At 37.1% G+C, this 18,954-nt stretch overlaps 1 protein-coding gene across 2 annotated transcripts; it reads right to left on the bottom strand.

Annotated features, from left to right (window-relative positions):
- Positions 1-620: 620 nt before the first annotated feature.
- LOC118006363 (UPF0600 protein C5orf51) lies at positions 621-17,853 on the bottom strand. 2 transcript variants are annotated; one of them, XM_034998987.1, is made up of 7 exons: positions 17,607-17,853; positions 13,990-14,096; positions 11,730-11,873; positions 8,446-8,577; positions 7,451-7,565; positions 2,325-2,511; positions 621-2,200 (listed from the first exon to the last, which is right to left on the bottom strand). In XM_034998987.1, the coding sequence occupies exons 1-7, from the start codon at positions 17,704-17,706 to the stop codon at positions 2,092-2,094; spliced, it is 894 nt and encodes a 297-aa protein (XP_034854878.1). In that variant the 5' UTR covers positions 17,707-17,853; the 3' UTR covers positions 621-2,091. The 2 variants fall into 2 exon arrangements, with proteins under 2 accessions (XP_034854878.1, XP_034854879.1); XM_034998988.1 differs by having other exon boundaries at positions 621-2,511; positions 17,607-17,851.
- Between the last annotated feature and the right edge of the window lie 1,101 nt (positions 17,854-18,954).

Raw genomic sequence — 18,954 nt, 5'->3', positions numbered from 1 at the left:
GTTTATAGCAGCAATGTCCACAATAGCCAAACTATGGAAAGAGCCAAGCTGTCCATCAACAGATGAATGGATAAAAAAAGATGTGGTGTATATATACAATGGAATGTTATGCAGCCATCAAAAGGAATGAAACCTTGCCATTTGCAATGACTTGGATGGAACTGGATGGTATTATGCTGAGAAATAAGTCAATCAGAGAAAGACATGTATCATATGATCTCACTGATATGAGGAATTCTTAATCTCAGGAAACAAACTGAGGGTTGCTGAAGTGGTGGGGGGTGGGAGGGACGGGGTGGCTGGGTGATAGACACTGGGGAGGGTATGTGCTATGGTGAGCGCTGTGAATTGTGCAAGACTGTTGAATCACAGATCTGTAACTCTGAAGCAAATAATACATCATGTGATTAAAAAAAAAAAGAAGATAGTAGGAAGGGAAAAATGAAGGGGGGGCAATCGGAAGGGGAGACGAACCATGACAGACTATGGACTCTCAGAAACAAACTGAGGGTTCTGGAGGGGAGGGGGTGAGGGGATGGGTTACCCTGGTGATGGGTATTAAAGAGGTCACGAACTGAATGTAGCACTGGGTGTTATATGCAAACAATGAATCATGGAACACTACATCAAAAACTAATGATGTATGGTGATTAACATAATAAAATAAAATAAAGTAAAAAATGGGGAAAATGAGTAGGGCAAAGCTGGGAAATAGAAGTTTAAGTCCTCATAGTCTCAATTCTCTGTAAGATAGAACCAAGAGCCATATGCTAGGGGAGGGGACAGAGGACCTCATGAGGAAAGTGAGAGGTTTAGATTAGCCACCATGGAAAAAGGAGAGGAGCGACACCAGAAACAAACAAAAGGCTTATATTGAGGGCTCTCCTAAAGTTGAAGCTGAGATACTTACAGGGATTACACTCTGAAGGGCTGCATGTACTTCACATGGAATGCAGCATTCCAGAAAAGGTGGGTGACAGGATTAATTCAATGCTGATACTTGCAGAATGGTTAGACTGAAAGACAATGGGACAATGGACTTGAAGGGACTGTGGAGAACACTTCATCTGGTGTCCCATATAAGGCTGAGGCTGGATAGGGAAGGAAGAAAATCTGAAAGGGGCTGATGGTTTAGGAGAGAAAGGAACAGTCAAGAGAAGAGCGCTGTGAAGAAGCTAAAGAGATAGAACAGAAATAAAGGAGAAAGAAAAATTAGTAAAAATGAGGAAGTGAAAAGCTGGAAAGATGTGAATTGTCATCAATTACTGAAATTTAAGATTTCAGAAAGAGAAACTCAAGATGGTGATATTCATTCAAGGTGTAGCCATGGGAGTAAGTTCCTGGAATGTGATGAAGTCACTGGTGCAGAAGTCAAGATTATCAGCAAGTTATTAGATCATCCCAACATGACAACAGGAGCCGAGGTAGACAGAAATACTGTAAGCAAGATAGCAAGTCAGGTTCTCTGGCCTTTATCACTCATCTCTACTATTAAAGACAAAAATATTAAAATTTCAATACATATGAAAAGGTGCACGCTAAACACATATGAGCTAATGATGGACTAACCTAACTTGGTTTCATTTGATAAACCATTTGTTTTTTAAACAAAATAGGAAAATCACTTGAAAATTTTTATAAAATGCCCAAAAGCATAAAAATTATAAATGTTTTACCATGAGTAATGGTAAAACAAAAATGAAACATTTCTTTTGTGGCATCTTTCATTATCTTATTCTGGAAATGGAGTCTGAATACTAGTTGTAATTTTTTACTTTGCCAATTTTTAGATCCTTAGCATATATCTAAAGCAATAAGGTGACTTGATTTTAATCTCTGAAGCACAGTAAACTTCAAGATAGATTTAAAAATAACCTAAAGATATTTAAAATGGTCAATTTTATGTCACAATAAAAAAAACCTACTAATTAAAAAAAAAAAACTTGTAAAGCTAAACTCGATTCCTACTTAGTATTAGTTATAGAATATCTGCAGTTCAGGCTGAGTTAGAATAACATACATGCCATCTTAGAAATTAAAGAATCGTTCTTTCATAGATTTAAAAACATATAATGTAAAATGGCGATGGCATTAAAATAGGTAACCAGGCTGGATATCTTTATGTAGTGTAACATTCTTAAACAGTGTCAATATGTCTTCTTTTCTGGAACTTTTCCATTTCACGGGTTGTTTTGTTTTCCTGTTTGAAAAGGAACAGATGAACTTACTGGTTAGTGTGATGCTGAAAGAAGTTTAAAATTTGTTTTGCATTTGTTGTATTCCATTCTTGTTCTTTCAGGGGTCCTTCACACACAGATACATACTTTTTCAAAATTTTTTCTCCTACTTCTCGGAAATCCAAGGGTTCTTTTTGTGTTGTGTAGCTTGCTCCAGAAACACCAGAATCCACTTCATGATTTTCTGGCTGTTGATCTGCACAATGCTTCAATCCCCAGTAACACATTTCTCCACTGTACATCATAGCCAGCAAATGAATGTCACTAAATATTCCTGGGAAAATCATTTAGGTTGAGAAATTAGAATTTAAATGTTTAAAAAGAAAACCTGGCTATTTAAACTCTAATAAATTCCTTTTATGTCATTAAGCATTTTTCCTTCTCACTTAACAGTTATACTAGAAAAGCCGAATCATCACTAATACATTCTTCATGTAACTGGCATTTCTATCTCTATTTTACCTATAAAAGAGGTCCATCACCCTCATCCCCCCCAAAAAAGAGTACTGTCAGAGAATTTTTTTTTAATAATTATTTAGGCCACTGTGTTCTTAACTTTTTTGCGATTCTCTTTAGGACCTCTTTGAGATGCTAATATAATCAATGGAACCTCTCCCGGAATATACACCTCAAATTCTCCATACAATTTTAGAGTATTCAGAGACTCCTTGAATCTCATGAACCCAACTTTTATTTTGGGGTATATTCTAGGATCAGTGATACAGTTCCAGTATTCTACACCTCCTGTATTTCTACAAGAGTCTACAGAAATTATCATACATAAATATGACCCGAGGAGGCCATATAATTCTAAATTATGAAAGATGTTAAATTATAACCAAGATGCTTTATATTCCCAGAAAAGAAGGAATACAATGTAGGATTGTCATCAAGAGTTAAAAGCATTCTTGTTATGAAATAAAGTAATTATATAATTAAATATTTATGGCACACTAAATATATTAATTTGGTAGACAGACATACAGACCTAGAATCAAAAGATCTGGGTATAAATTATTGACTATGATTTTGGGCAACTTTGAGCCTAGGTTTGCAAATCTGAAAAATGAGCATTCCATACAACCTCTTATTCTATGAAGTTGTCTTAAGGAATACATAAATAAAAATATGTAAGAGTTTTAGAAACCATAAAATGCTATTAAGATACATGATTATTTAACTTCTTGAACCCACTAGAATACAAATAAATGATTTATTTTAATGTATGATTAGAAAAGTTTACCTCAAATCAATGAGTATCATAATCTCAGCTGCTCACTTAATATGGCTCATCAGAAATGACTATGATGGTATTAGATATACAAATAAAAGAAAAATCCAACTTTCAAATCTATCATAGTTTCCATTGTCTTGAATCTACTGCAAGCTTTTTATATAGTCTCAGAATTTGTCCCTACAGTATGTCCTTCACTTCACCTCAAATTCAGGTTCTAGTACCACCAAGAGAAAGAACAGGTTTTACAGGAGAGATGACTCATTAAACCATCAATAAAAAAGTCACTTAAGAGCAGAATCTGAGGCCAGCATTCATGCAAATGATAGGCTACGCTACATGAATTATGCTTTCTATGAATAAAACATTATATATGTATTATAAAAGTGTTATGTACATATATAAGTATAAAGTATTGTTATAAACATAATATATAAATATTAATAAATATAATTTTTCACTATTTTAGTTAAAAAATCATAAACCTCAGAGAAGCTGGTTACAGCATTAGATGTTACTCAGAATTATATTTTGTATTAGATATGGCATTTTGTTGAATGCATATCCTTTTCATTTTTGTGATCCTATACCCTGTCTAGTTATTCCTAAAAAGAATGGTGGAGGGGAATAAAAAGATAGAAACAGAAATGGAGAGAAGGATGAACTTTTAAGCAGGCTGGAGCTTTGGGAGGAGCAGAAATATGTCCCACAAAGTGAAGCCACTTGGGAAGGGTGAGAGGAGTGTTTGCCTAGGGGACATCTGGGATCCAACTTGTGCCCAAGTCTAAGCCTCGGTCTTTATATTAACAAGGAGTGACTGCTGAACAGGGGACACAGATATCCTGTGGGAAAATGTTACGAGAGAATGAATGGCTATATGCTAAAGTGTGGTTCTCAAACTTGAGCCTACTTTAGGATTACCTGGACACAGTAACATGTTGATTGCTGCACCCCCAACTCTAGACATTCAGATTCGAGTATGGGGTTGAGTCTGTGAATCTGCATTTTTCACGAAGTCCTAGCACTTAGGTTGATGCTGCTGATCCAGACTATGCTAAACTACTGCAATTAAGTATCAACAGAAGAGATGAACAATGTAAATTAGGCACCTTCTCCCTTTCAACTTCCCGGAGGATTCTACTACTCTCTAGCTATATAGTCTTTTTGCTGCTATGAACTTTCCTTGATATTCTTTCTCTTAATGGTCTGCATAGTTTTCAATAAAATATTCCACTCTGCACTATGCAAGTCAGTGCACTTGGTGAAACATATGTGATAATGGGGGGTGCAGGTAGGAAGGGGGAGAATAACCCATGAAGTGAGAATGAGGGCAGAAAGAGGACATCCACAGGAAAAAAAAAAAAAAAAAAAAAAAAAATTGGCCAGATTGATATCCACTAGGAACAGTGACTCTAAAATCTGGCTGCATCATAATATGGGAGCTTATTAAAAACAGATTCCCAGACTCCATATATCGAACTGACCCCTGCAGGTGGTACACGGAAATCTGTTAATTTTTAACAAGCTACCTAGGCAATTAGTGATGCTAGTTCAGAGCTGCTCCTTTCGGGGATCTAGAATCCAGGTCCTGGGTTAAGCTATGAGCCAAAATGCTGCTGAGAAGGCAGCAGGGGAGGTCCTCAATGGTATAAAAAAGGTCATAAACCAAGGGTGTGCAAAGCTCAATAGTACTTTGATTTAACCCACTTGAGTCCAGGATTATTCTGACAAGGCTATTTCTATAAGGGCCCACAGAAGAATGAGGCTCAGAAATGACATAAAGAGGCTTACTGAAGACATTATTTGGTAATTATTAAAAGCTGAAAATGTAATGGCATATAAGTAATGTTCAGAGAACGACAAAATGATTCTCACCTTGGAAAAAGAAAAACAATCATACTAAGTATACACTGCTTTGAGTTTTACCTAAAGTTGGGTAAATTATCATTAATATCTGGCCACAAAAATATTTTGATAATTCATATAGAACTTTTTAAATTAATATTAAGGATAATTCAGAATTATGCTTCCCCCTCTCTAATGGGGTCTCAGGAGGAATTCAGCCTATGAAAAATAGGCTTGCGGGCTTCTAATCTACATCTTGAGAGAGAAGAAGTAGGGAAGAGCAAACTGCTTTAGATGAGAACAAGAAACTAACACCAGAAGAGGATCTAGCCCTGTGGCCAAAGTGCTAGGGAGCAGATGTGTTCTTTTTTCTTGGAAAGAAGATCTGTCCCTTTTGATTGTCCTGTTGGAAGAAGTAGTGGAAGCTAGGGGCTAGTGCAATCAAATTATGATTTAAGAGAAGACACCAATACCACAAATATCCTAGAGAAAATTCCAGGCCATAAAAGTATCTACCCTATGACTAGAAATAGGAGAACAAGGGAAATTGCTGATCTTCCTACTATCTTTGGTTCTAAATAGGCTTTGGTGCCCATCCCTGCTTTTTCTTTTGTATCAATCCATGTGGGTGGGTGAGATTTTAGAAAGGCCATTCTCAATGCAGCTAATCACTTTATTAGTTATTTGAAATAAATACTTCCTACAAATAAGTCAAAATACTCCATGTTTGTCAAAATATCAGGCCCACTGGAATGGCACTTGGTATTCACAATTTTTAGGACAAGCTACTTGCCTGAATTAACTGAAAGTAGTAACTTTCAGTAGTCAGTCACCTGTTAATGACACTTAAATCATGCTGTTTTTTCTAAGCAATGTTTTCAAATAAAATGGAAAAGTCTACAGAAGCTGACAAAGAAAAATAATTAAAATACTTATAAAATTAAACCACAGAATCTTCCCTAAGTTTTCTTCTTCTTCTCCATATTTGATTTCAGATGAAGTATAATTTCAAATTTTCAGATGAAGTATTAAAGAAAGTTTACGCATACAATCGAAGGTCACTTGCCAGGTATGTGACCTTTAACAGGTCATCTGGCTTATCAGGACCTCAGTTCCTCCACTTACAAAAAGATGGTAAAAATAAGTGGTTCTTCCCTCCCACACCTCAATCTAAACCCCAAATGATGCTCTATATTCATCCAGTTCCTAACATTTTTTTTTTTTTTAAGATTATTTATTTATTTATTTGACAGAAAGAGACAGTGAGAGTGGGAACACAAGCAGGGAGAGAAGCAGGCTTCCCGCTGAGCAGGGAGCCCAATGTGGGGCTCGATCCCAGGACTCTGGGATCATGACCTGAGCCAAAGGCAGACGCTTAACGACTGAGCCACCCAGGCGCCCCCAGTTCCTAACATTTTTAAGTGCACAGATATTTATGACAAGAACTAACAGTTGCCACCCGATACTCGTTCTTCCCTTCTTTCTTATTAAGAGACAATTTTATTTGGGATGGCAATGTATCAGGTAAAGGGCTATCCTGTACATCCCAAGTTCCCTTGTACCTGTATGAAGTTAAATTCTTGCCAGTGAAATGTAGGTGGAATTTTTAGTGTCAGAAACTTCTAAGAAGGTTGCTCTTTTAGACTTGGCTGAAAGAAACATCCTTTTGCCATTCCTATAGACTGAAACGTAGGTGAGATGACAGGAGCTCCAAAAGCATTCTAAGACACTGAGAATGCAGTATCCTCAATGGGGATTCATGCTGCACAACCCTAGGAAGTGCTGTTTACATGCTAGTCTATATAAAGTGCCTCCCTCTGAGGCTGTAGGCTGTAGTTCTGAAGAGGATGGAGGAAAAATGTAGGAACCTGATGATGCCTTGGAGCCACCATAACCAGCTCCAGACCGTTTTTATGTGAAAGAGCAACATGATATATAATTCTCCCAGAATTGCTATAAAGAGATTAGCAGTATTTTTCTGGGTTACATGAGAAGACATTTAAATTTTTTAAAAGCCCTTTTATTATTTTTTGGTATATAACTTGAAATTCATTTAAATCAGAGTTACGTCTAATAAACTTAATTTTTTTAAAAAATCTTTAAAACAGAAAACTTCAAAAAGAGATCACATTACCTTCACTCAGTAATTTAGCTGTGTCTAAATCTTGGAAAGAAACTCCTTCATTTAACTGGAGAGGACACCGATAATTTAGCATCTGTAGCAAGTAACTGATTCCATCAATAAGGTACTAAATGAAAGTCAAAGCCAAAGAATTGCAAATATTACATACAGAACTGTAGAAACTTCAAATGTTAATTTTTTCCCCATTCTTTACTCAAGAGAAAATTGGCTAATGTGTAGATATATCTTATGGTTATTATAAACAATGGTAGAAGGACCCACTACCCCCAAAACTTTTATAAATGTAACCTTCCAAATGCTCCAATTAGCAAAAACGTATGGGGGGAAAAAATTAACCAGGAACACAATTCAGTAATATACTTGTCAAAAATGTTATCAGAGGAAGAAAAGGATAAAGATAATAAAGATGAGTTCAATAACAATTTATTAAAATATGTATGCACTTACTACAATTTAGAAATAGTATGATCAAGCTTTTATATCAAGTGTGACCTCTAACTTCAGGCCCACATAAACCATGTGTACAATCAACTCAAGTTAGACTCCTTAGTGATACTTAACACTAAGATTTACTAATTTACAGAGTCAAGATGAATCAGAGGGCTACAATGTTCTAGCAGCAGGGTCATGATGGTCTTTATGAGTGATCTGCTGACAGAGACAGACAGGCTCACAACCAAGTTTGTTCTCTTCAGGCCAAAAATATGCTTAGAAATTAATAAAGACTGTCTAGCTTGTATTTTAAAAAATAAAAATTCAAAACTTAAAAAAAGCATAGAATTTACCAGTTTACAAAGGCTTTCACATGTTATCTTATTTAATCTTCACAATAATTCCAATTTGTTTAAGAATACATAGCTAGCAAGTAAAAGAGCTGGAATGTAAACCCAGACTGTTGACTCCACTACTTTTCTTACTACATCAAGGACAGCTTTTTAAACCTATAAATGTCAATGATCAAAAATGTATAAGGAATGCCCTTTTACCTTTTTAAGCAAACTGGATTTTCTTGTGAGCCACTCTCTCCTTTTGGTCAGAGAATGACAATACATATAGAGTAGGGCTCCCCGTCTCCAAGAGAGACATTCTAGGAGTTCATCCCCAAGCAAATCGCAGGGCTGAAACAACAAAGACATAGCTAAAAAAAGAAACCTTGCATCTGTAAAAATCAAAATTAATTTCAAAATATTGAGCAATTCAAAACACTTTCATTTCACAAAATTTGCCCTTTACTTAGCTTACACATGAATGCCTTACTTTGAATCAGAAGTATAGAAATCTATTGCTACATGAAAATTAAAATAACTACTCCAATTTACAATTTTTTAGAAAATAATGTTTCAGTATTTTAGTAGCCGATTCTAATATATCTAAAATATAAGTTTTTCATAATCTGATTAAAAAGATAACTTTTCATTCGATAAGTGGTGTGGGAAAACTGGACAGCTACATGCAAAAGAATGCAAATGGACTACTTTCTTACACCATAAACAAAAATAAACTCAAAATGGATTAAAGATCTAAATGTAAGACCTGAAACCATAAAACTCCTAGAAGAAAACATAGGCAGTAATTTCTTTGATATTGGTCTTAGCAACACTTTTCCAGGTATGTCTCCTGAGGCAAGGGAAACAAAAGCAAAGATAAACTACAGAGATTACACCAAAATAAAAAGCTTCTGCACAGCAAAGGAAACCATCACCAAAATGAAAATGCAACCTACTGAATGGGAGAAGGTATGTGCAAATGATATATCTGATAAGGGGTTAATATCCAAAACACATAAAGAACTTCTACAACTTAACACCAAAAAACCCCAAATAATACAATCAAAAAGTGAACAGAGGACCTGAATAGATACTTTTCAAAACATGACAAAGAGATGGCCAAAGAACATTTGAAAAGATGCTCAACATCACTAAGCATCAGGGAAATGCAAAGCAAAACAACGAGATATCACCTTGCACCTGTCAGAATGGCTAGAATCAAAAAGACAAGAAATAACAAGTGTTAGTAAGGATTTGGAGAAAAAGGAACCATCATACACTGTAGGTAGGAATGTAAATTGGTGCAGCCACTGTAGAAAACAATTTGGAGGTTCCTCAAAAAATTAAAAATAGAAGTACCATATGATCCAGTAGTGGATCCACTAGTGCATAATTCCACTAGTGGGTATTTACCCAAAACAAAGACTAATTTGAAACAATACATGCACCCCTATGTTTATTGCAGCATTATTTACCATAGCCAAGATATGGAAGCAACCCAAATGTCCATCAATAAATAAGTGGGTAAAGATGTGGTGTATATATACAAAGGATTATTATTCAGCCATAAAAAAGAATGAAATCTTGCCATTTGTGACAACATGGATAGACTTAGACAGTATCATGCTAAGTGAAATAAGTCACACAGAGAAAGACAAATACCATATGATTTCACTTACATGTGAAATCTAAAGAACAAATGAATAAACAAAAAGCAGAATCAGACTCATAAATACAGAGAACAAACTGATGGTTGCCAGAGGGATGGGCAAAATGGGTGAATGTGAGTACAGGCTTCCAGTTATGGAATCAGTTAAGTCACAGGGGAAAAAAAGGTACAATGGTATTGTAACAACCTTGTAAGATGTAGCTACACTTATAAGCATAGCATAACATACAGAGTTGTTGAATCACTATCTTGTACACTTGAAACTAATGTGACATTGTATGTCAACAATACTTCAATAAAAAAATAATTTTAAAAAAAGGATAACTTTTCAGAAATGTTACTTGAAACAAGATCACACTTATTTGTACTATTGCTAGACTAAAATAATGAAGATATATATAAAAACGGTTTTAATAAATCAAACTTTTAGCAGCCCCTGGGTGGCTCAGTCCATTAAATGTCTGCCTTCGGCTCAGGTCATGATCCCAGGGCCCTGGGAGGGAGCCCTGCATTAGGCTCCCTGCTCAGTGGGGAACCTGCTTGTCCCTCTTCCTCTGCCCCTCCCCCCCACTCTAGCTCCCTCATGCACGCAAGCACTCTGTCTCTCAAATAAATAAATAAAATCTTAAAAAAAAATGCTGCTGGGGCGCCTGGGTGGCTCAGTCGTTAAGCGTCTGCCTTCAGCTTAGGTCATGATCCCAGGGTCCTGGGATCGAGCCCCGCATCGGGCTCCCTGTTCCGCAGGAGGCCTGCTTCTCCCTCTCCGCACCCCCTGCTTGTGTTCCCTCTCTCGCTGTATTTTTCTCTGTCAAATAAATAAATAAAATCTTAAAAAAAAAAAAAAAAAGCTGCTTCCTGAGTTAAGCTTCCTTTTTTTTTTTTTAAGATTTTATTTATTTATTTGACAGAGAGAGAGTATAAGCAGGGGCACTGGCAGGGAGAGGGAGAAGCAGGTTCCTTCTGAACTTGATCCCAGGACCCCGGGATCACGACCTGAGCCAAAGGCAGACGCTGAGTTAAGCTTTCTAAAATGAGGCCTTTGTGATTTCATTCTCTATCCCTCTAAAAAAAATCAATCAATCAAATTTTTACTGTGTTGTACCATCTAAAACTTGAGATTATGTGTTTCCACAGTTAGCATCCCCTGATAAACACACAGAGAAAAAAAAAACCTAAGTAAAGAGAGCCAGCAGTTGAAGAATTATTTGCTTGAAAGAGTAGCCAGATCTAGAAATAAAAATCTTGGAATCATCTAAACAGAGAGGACAGTAAAAAGCATGTGAACAAGTTATGAAGCAAAGACAGAACAGAGGATCAGAGGATTAAGAAGATATCCTTGGCAAGGGCCTATCTTTCCAGGATGGGAGAGAAGGGAGATGCCTGGGAAAGAGCAAGAGCAAGGCTCTGAGACATGAAGAGGAGCATGCAAGACCTCAGAGGGATGAGGTGATCAATGGGAAGGAAGGCAGCAAATGTCCAGGGGGATGAGAACTGTAAAAAGGACAAAAGAGATGTGGTAATTAGATCACTAGGGACCTTCAAGAAAACAGTACCTGCAAAAGTAAAGGGAACAGAAACAGTAAATAATGTGTTTAGAAAATGATCAGGCACCATTAATTCCAACACAATTCCATCTGCAAACATTCTGAAACATATATGTAATATTTTAGTTATGATGTTGTTCTAAAGTGTTAAACTCTCATATATTCTTCATTTAATCTTAATTTAAAACAGAGACAAAGACACATTCCAGAGGAAAAATTACAGACTCTGAAGAGCAATACAGCAAGAATCAGCACCATTTCATTATAATTTATAGGAGTGCAAAACTTACTTTTGGATGCATATTATTTTCTTTAACTAAAATTACTGGTTCTGAAAGAAAACTGATCAGCTCTTTTACTTTCTGTGAAGAGTCTTCAGGAAAATCTTCATCTACTAGTTTGTTCTCCTCAAAATATGTCATGTCCAAAATAGCCTGAAGTAAAAGGAAAAAAAAAAAGAGTATCCATAAAAACATGAATAATTCTTACAGTTTAACTTTACATATATAGATGCTTTTTTAGACAGTTAAATCTTCCAGCACAGTATTTAAATTTGAAAAGTAGGAAAAATGTCTAGAAAAGTATAATCTGTATATGTATAGAATCTGTAAATATATAGAAAAATATAATCTGAGATGGACTTCATAGGGAACTTCATAGGTATTTTACTAAAATATTGAATTAATGATCTTGCTTCTCCCAAAAAGGTAAGTAAATAAAATGGAGACTTTAGATAAGCTAATCACATATAATTATGAAAAATATAATTTTTATGTCCTTTGCAATTTACACATATATACTTCTTGAACATTTTCTAAATGCTTGCTACATCAATTTAAGGTCAATACCTCTAGTTTTATATATTGAATCTTCAAAGGATTTGTTTCCTCAAACGCAGAACCAGCATTTGGAGGATATGTATCCTGCCACCCAATAAAGGCAGCATATCACCAACATTATGTAATTTAAACACTAAATCCCCAGCATTCCTAAATATAAGATGCTCTGTTCAAGTACCTAAAAACTACCCAACCCTTTCTCTTTTTTTAATTTATTGAACTAAGACTAAGGAAACTGAGGTCTACCACTAAATCACCTAACTAACCAAGGACAAGTCAATTTTCTTTTAGTGGTAAAAATGAAGAAATGGCTTTTCAAAGTTCCTTGCTTTGAGGATAAAATGAATTAACATATGTAAAGCATATAACTAACTAGCATATAGGGTTACTTAAGTGCTAAGTGTTCTTGTGTGGAAGGCCTATGCCAGGAAGGGCAAGATCATTATCCTATGGAGAATTACCTGTTGATTCAGAACCAAAATTAGGGTCCAAGGAGGCCTGGGGAATTTAAATCTGTATCTCTAGGTTTTTCATCTTATCTTTAGAAATAAATTAAAATGTTTAGGGGCACCTAGCTGGCTCAGTCAGTAGAGCATGTGACTCTTGATCTCAGGGTCGTGAGTTTAAAGCCCCATGTTGGGCATGGAGCCTACTAAATATATATTTATATATTTATATATAAATATATATATATAGAATGTTTAGAACTCTCCCATGTGAAAGACATGGAACAAGCACAGAGTCTTCCAAAGGGAAAGAAAGCCAGGCAAAGCTCTGCCAAGTAACAGCGGGCCCTTCAGGGTTTGTGAGTACAAGTTGTTACAGATATCATTCAACCATATCTGAAGGCAGAACCCAGCTTTATGTATTTCCTAACAGAAAGCAGAGTGCCAGGCACCTAAGTGTTATACATTGTACTCTGGAAGCTTACCTAAGTTTAGTTTCTACAACCACTTCATCTTATTATACTTTCACAATCATGTAAGGGCATATGAAGCACTCTGTCAACTATAAAGTGCTATAGCAATGTTAGTTACGTAATGAAATTATGTTTCTTAATGTCATCTTGCCTCAGCAGTGTTTGAGAAAAATCAAGAAAACAGGTCTTGTCCATACAGTGACCTGAATTTGAAAGGAAAGTTAAAAATGGGGGTGGGGACACAGAAAAGTCTTATAGACCTACATGACAATAGCAGGAGAGTCGTGTTGAGAATCCCAAGAAAAGATGAATTTCAGGGGAAAAAAAACAATCAGGGACTTCACAGAGACCTTCATTCCCTCTTAATAACCTTCAAGAACTTGGAAATTACATATATTAGTGTTTTGCTTAATTCTATATAAAGGGAAGCAGTTCTGTTATCCCCAAGATTTTTTCCTTAACACATTAGATAATAAATCTTACTTTTCTGTATATTGCCTCAAAGTTTCAAGTCTCCATGTTTTATATACACAGGTTTTTTTGATGAAAATTAAACACTTTATTTTTATTTTAAAGTTTTTGTTTTTAAGTAATCTCTACACCCAACCTGGTGCTCTAACTTACAACCCCGAGATGAAGAGTTGCATACTCTACTGAGTCAACCAGGTGCCCCAAAATCAAACACTTTAAATAGAGAATAAACTGGTTTCGCTACACCTAAACTTTAGAGTCAGTCATCTTATATAAGCAATCTTCTCCATAACATGTCAGAAACCACATCTGTTTCAGTACCTGTGTATAAAGTTCTAGAAGATTTGATGGATTTGAACATTCTTTGTCTTCTCCACACAGAAGTTTCAATTTTTCTAGAGCTGCAGAGGCCCGAATTAAAAAGTGATCTGTAAGAGATAAAAATGTGAAGATTATTTCATATAGTTTCAAAGTGTTAAACAAAAATGGTGTATCTGAAATATTATGTTACAGCATTGAAGAAGCAGCATGGTAGTAATATCTTTTGTAAAACATGAAGTATGTCATAATGCCTAATACTTCTTAACAAATTTATCATGGTAATTTATTCTGAAAAGCTAGAATGAACTTCCTAGGTCCAGCTATCATTTCATAAATGCAATTTGTATTTTCATTTTCATAATGCTGCTTTTATGATGTTCATACGCAATGTTTAAGTAATAAATTTAAAACTTTTATTGGAATAGTACAAATACACATAAATCTACAGAAAGGTCTTCCACTGAACTTATAATTCCATAAATGTATTTTCTAAAACATGATTAAATCAAATGCCTCATAAAATGTAAGCTCTGAGCAATTATAACTTTATCCTGTGCTTATGTATTTATGTATGTAAGTAGCTGTTACAATTACAATCCACCTGCACTTTTTTTTTTTTAAGATTTTTATTTATTTGTCAGAGAGAGAGAGAGAGAGAGAGAGCACAAGCAGGGGGAGCAGCAGAGGGAGAGGGAGAAGCAGGCTCCTCACTGAGCAAGGAGCCCGATGTGGGACTCGATCTCAGGACCCTGGGATCATGACCTGAGCCGAAGGCAGACGCTTAACGACTGAGCCACCCAGGCATCCCCACCTGCATATTTTATTCCTTTAAAAACCTAGAAATGGAATTACCTAATTCCTTCAAAGAAGGAACTGAGTATTCTAATATGTCCTCTAAAAACAATTCACCCTCCCTCCCCTCTACATTGTCTAATTTCTCCCCTTTCTATAATGTCATATTCCCTTTGCTTCTATGGTTTCACTTTTTCTTATGGATTTTTCCTCCATAACCTACAAAGTGTCCATACCAAGGTGCTATCTATCTACCCTTCTGCACCATCTCATGTCAAATTTAGACACCAAAGTCCTTGAGTTTGCCCCTCTGTGCTTCCCTTCTGAAAATATATACCCTTTCCAACACTAGCCAATGGACAGAAAATGTAATACTTGGTGCAGGCCCATCTGATCCAGCTTTAGCACTTACACAAACAGATAAGCTGTTCACTGTTGAAGTAAAGGCACCGCCAGCTTTAGTTATGTCTGCTGGTAATCATACTATGACCTTAAGTTTTCCTAGGGAAGGCCTAATCTGTATCTAAACCAGACTGATTGCTTTTAAAGTCCACTATTCACCTGAACTGCCCTCCCATCTCTCCTCAGCCCTGAAGTAGCATCTATACAACCCAGAAAAAAATATTCTACTGTGAAGTGAAATTGTATGGAATATGGCACTCCTTATGTGCTTTAGAAACTGAGTTGATATTTTCTTCTTTAAATTGCAAGATTATTTTAAATGTAAAGACTTGCAGTGAATTCAGTAAACCATTGCTGAAGGAGTAGCTCACATAAACTTGTAAGTACAGGGGAGGGGGTTACAGCTCACATTTTAGCAAACTTATAAAATGCAATACTTTTACTGGAACCATTCAGTCAAAGAAATGATTGGCAAGGCAAAGACAAGTGATTCTTACATAATCCTGAAAAAAGTCCCTCTCATGGCATACTTCCATATAGTAAACACATTGTGTTTGTACAATGAGAAATAAACAAAAACTGACTTAGTAATAAACAGAGCATTCTTGGAATATGTGGCTGCATCTGATCTAATCTGAAGTAGAAAATAGGAACTAATCAATCCCTATAACCTAATATAAATACATAGTTGCTACATTAAAGGGCACATTTTGAGTGAATATTATTTTTGTTGTGTGAAAAAGAATGCCAAGTTCAGGGGCACCTGGGTGGCTCAGTCAGTTAAGCATCCGCCTTCTGCCCAGGTCATGATCTCTGCTTCTCCCTCTCCCTCTGCCACTCCCCCTCCGCTCTTGCTCTGTCTCTTGCTTTCTCACTCTCAAATAAAATCTTAAAAAAAAAAAAAGAATGCCAAGTTCAGTTCAAACATGAAACCATGTTTTAATTAAACTTCATAAAATAAGAAAATCTTGCTATTAATACTGATTAACAGCTCATAACATGGATCACTATCATTTTAATTTTAGTAAATTTTCACAACTTTAAAGTCTTCCAACAAGGAGCGCCTGGCTAGCTCAGCTGGTAGAGCATGCAACTCTTGATCTTACGGTTGTAGGTTCGAGCCCCATGTTGTGTGTAGAGATTACTTAAAAATAAAATCTTTAATAAAAATGAATAAAGTCTCCCAACAAAAATATGTAGCACTTTACTTTTACTTCCACCCCTCATTCTAATCTGGATAAAAGAACTCTTCCATGGGAAAACGAGAAGGGCTTTCGGGTTCAGTGATAAATGAATAAAAAACACTGTTCGATCTCTCTAGACTGGTTTAAATGGAGCTGGGGTGGGGTGGAGATCACTGTAATGTAATGTAAGGTAACCCGGATACACTTCCAGGTAATAGCCACTACAGTCCATAAACTATTCTCATGAATCCTGGTATTTGCTTACCACACATTGAAAAAGAAATCTTCAGGGTGATCTGTGGGTTTTGAAGAACATACTCCTAAGAAAAGATAATCCAGCAAATAATCTTCACTGGAACTTGAGCCATTTCATTGTGGACCCTACTCAATAAATTCACCAACAATCAATCATCTGGCAAAATGTTCCACTACTATTTTCCTTAAGTCTGATGACAATGAGTCAGTCCACAAGAATTTAAAAACCTATCTGTAGTAAAGGCTCAAAACTCAAAAATAATAGGAAGCTGAAATGTAATAAAACAGAATTGGACTTAAAACTAAAAGTCGAAGTAAATAAATAAATAAATAATAAAAAGTAAAAGTCCAGGTAGTTCTCTAAGCCAGTCTGTCCTAAGGAAACCACTTAGACATTTCCAAACAAGTGTTCTAACACTAACAGAGCCCTCGTGAGAATTGAGGTGATGTATATGGAAGAATCATCCAAACTATACCAGTGTAAAGCTCTGCGGCAGAATACTATTTACAGTTGGGTTTAGAATCCAAAACAGGAGATGGAAATTTATAACGCAGCAATGAAAAAGTGTAACTGTTATGCATGCCTACCTGTCTTTACTGCACCCAAAACAACCATTACTTATTTGTGTACTATCAGTCAGCTTCAACCACTCATTTAAACTTTTGTACTTTTATCCAGATTTTAACCTTTTCCCAGTTGCTCTCAAGATGAAGAAGAGCAGCACGGATTTGACGGAGATGTAAGAGGTTTTCATAGGTCATGAAAAACGCAGTTTCGACGCAAATGCCTTGGCATAGGGCAACGTGAGTTCCTGGGGGTGGACAACCTACCCTGCAGCGAGGGTCAGAAGCGCAACACCTCGGGTAGCTCTGGTCTGGGCGCTATACGCACCACAGGCCGAAGCCTCCAAGCCCCTACTGGCGTAGAGTGCCAGCTTTGAAAGACCGCCAGCCCGCCCGCCCCCGTCTCCTCCGCTCCCTCACCATCTTCGCCGGCAGCTTCGCTAAGCTGCTGTATGTGGGCCTGAGCCAGGTCCCCGAGCTCTTCCACTCGCCTCACCACGCTGGAACCTGCGGCCGCCATGGCCACAACGGGCGGGCGCGCCCCAGCCACGTGACTGCGCCTGCCCGCGGTCAGCTGATCCCCCGGCGCAGGCGGAGCGTGAGGGCGGAGCTCGTTCGGTTGGTGGGAGGGAACCCCAGCTCCGTCAGGGGGCTTGCACAGGCCGGTAAAAGCGGTTACTGTTTATTTTCTTCCTCTCTGTCTTCCCCTCCCTCCCACAATCCGGAACAATAGGGATACGTTGGGGGCGGGCATGACGTCAGGGCACGCCTTTCTCCCGCCCCTCCTCTAAACCAATCGGGAGCTCTCCACGCCCTCACGTTGGTCCAATGGGAAGCCCCATTTTCTCGGCGGGGCGCTGGGTGGATGCGACTGGCTGGTGGTGTTTGGCTGGCCGACCTCGCTGTTAGGTCTCTGGCCCGCGCTGCAGCTGTAGTCTAGACGGCAGACGGGAAGGTCCGGAATTAGGATTGTCCCCTTTTGGCCTTGGAGTGAGGGCGTTGCCTAAAATAAAATGATTATAACCCATTGGTCAGAAATGGAAAGCCTGACAGCCCCCTTGCAAGCACATATAAGTCTTCAAGAGGTTATTGTGTGTCTGGGTGGGGAGCTCCAATCCTAGTCTACGCGTTGGAGTGTCGCTTTTCCAAATCTTAATTTTAGCACCTGGGTTTGTTTTATTTCTGAACTGCATTGGCTAGGTCGTATTTATGTACTTTAACCGTCTCGCGTCCAGTAGTACCAAAATTTTACATTTACAAAAAGTTCCATCACCACACATCTCAACCCTCAATGTGCTCATGTGTGAAGTTCATCCTCTCGAGAGTGAATTTCAAAGCGCTTAGTCAAACGAGTCTAATTTCTACTTTTCATTCTCTATATTCTTGCCTCTTGTCAAAGAAATCTTAACTAGAGTTTTGTTTCCCAATTTGACAAAGTACATCTTGAAAAATCTCTATCTTACTTTTTATGAAAGGTAGTTTTTCATTTAATAGGCAATACTAAAAATAGGGAAATAGTGTGTTGTGATTTATGTGATTGATCACAATGGCTTCCTGGCTGACCTTTGTAACAACAGTTTCTTTCTTCTTCAGTTGACCCTAAACATAGGGGATGGACAGGAATCATGTATTAATTTTCTTTCCTCGGTGCCTTCTACAGTGCCTGGCACATAATGAGTATTGAGAAGATGTTTATTAGTTTAAAATTCCATGTTATCTTGTCAGTATATTACTCTCTAATCAGGAATGTAAAGGCCAGGAAGGTTGC

The sequence above is a fragment of the Mirounga leonina genome, unplaced genomic scaffold, assembly GCF_011800145.1.
Source record: "Mirounga leonina isolate KUSES-001 unplaced genomic scaffold, KU_Mleo_1.0 Mir_96, whole genome shotgun sequence".
In the NCBI taxonomy this organism is placed as follows: Eukaryota; Metazoa; Chordata; class Mammalia; order Carnivora; family Phocidae; genus Mirounga; species Mirounga leonina.
The sequence above is the reverse complement of the archived record's forward strand: the minus strand, read 5'-3'. Positions and strand labels throughout refer to the sequence as shown.

What these genes read in the sequence shown, in the direction of transcription:
- LOC118006363 (XM_034998987.1), bottom strand. Translation starts at nt 17,706, where the DNA reads ATGGCGGCCGCAGGTTCCAGCGTGGTGAGGCGAGTGGAAGAGCTCGGG. An exon ending in AAAATAATATGCATCCAAAA is followed by an intron (nt 8,578 to 11,729) that starts GTAAGTTTTGCA and finishes TTGTTGTTTCAG; the next exon opens with CCCTGCGATTTGCTTGGGGA. An exon ending in AATCCAGTTTGCTTAAAAAG is followed by an intron (nt 7,566 to 8,445) that starts GTAAAAGGGCAT and finishes ACTTTCATTTAG; the next exon opens with TACCTTATTGATGGAATCAG.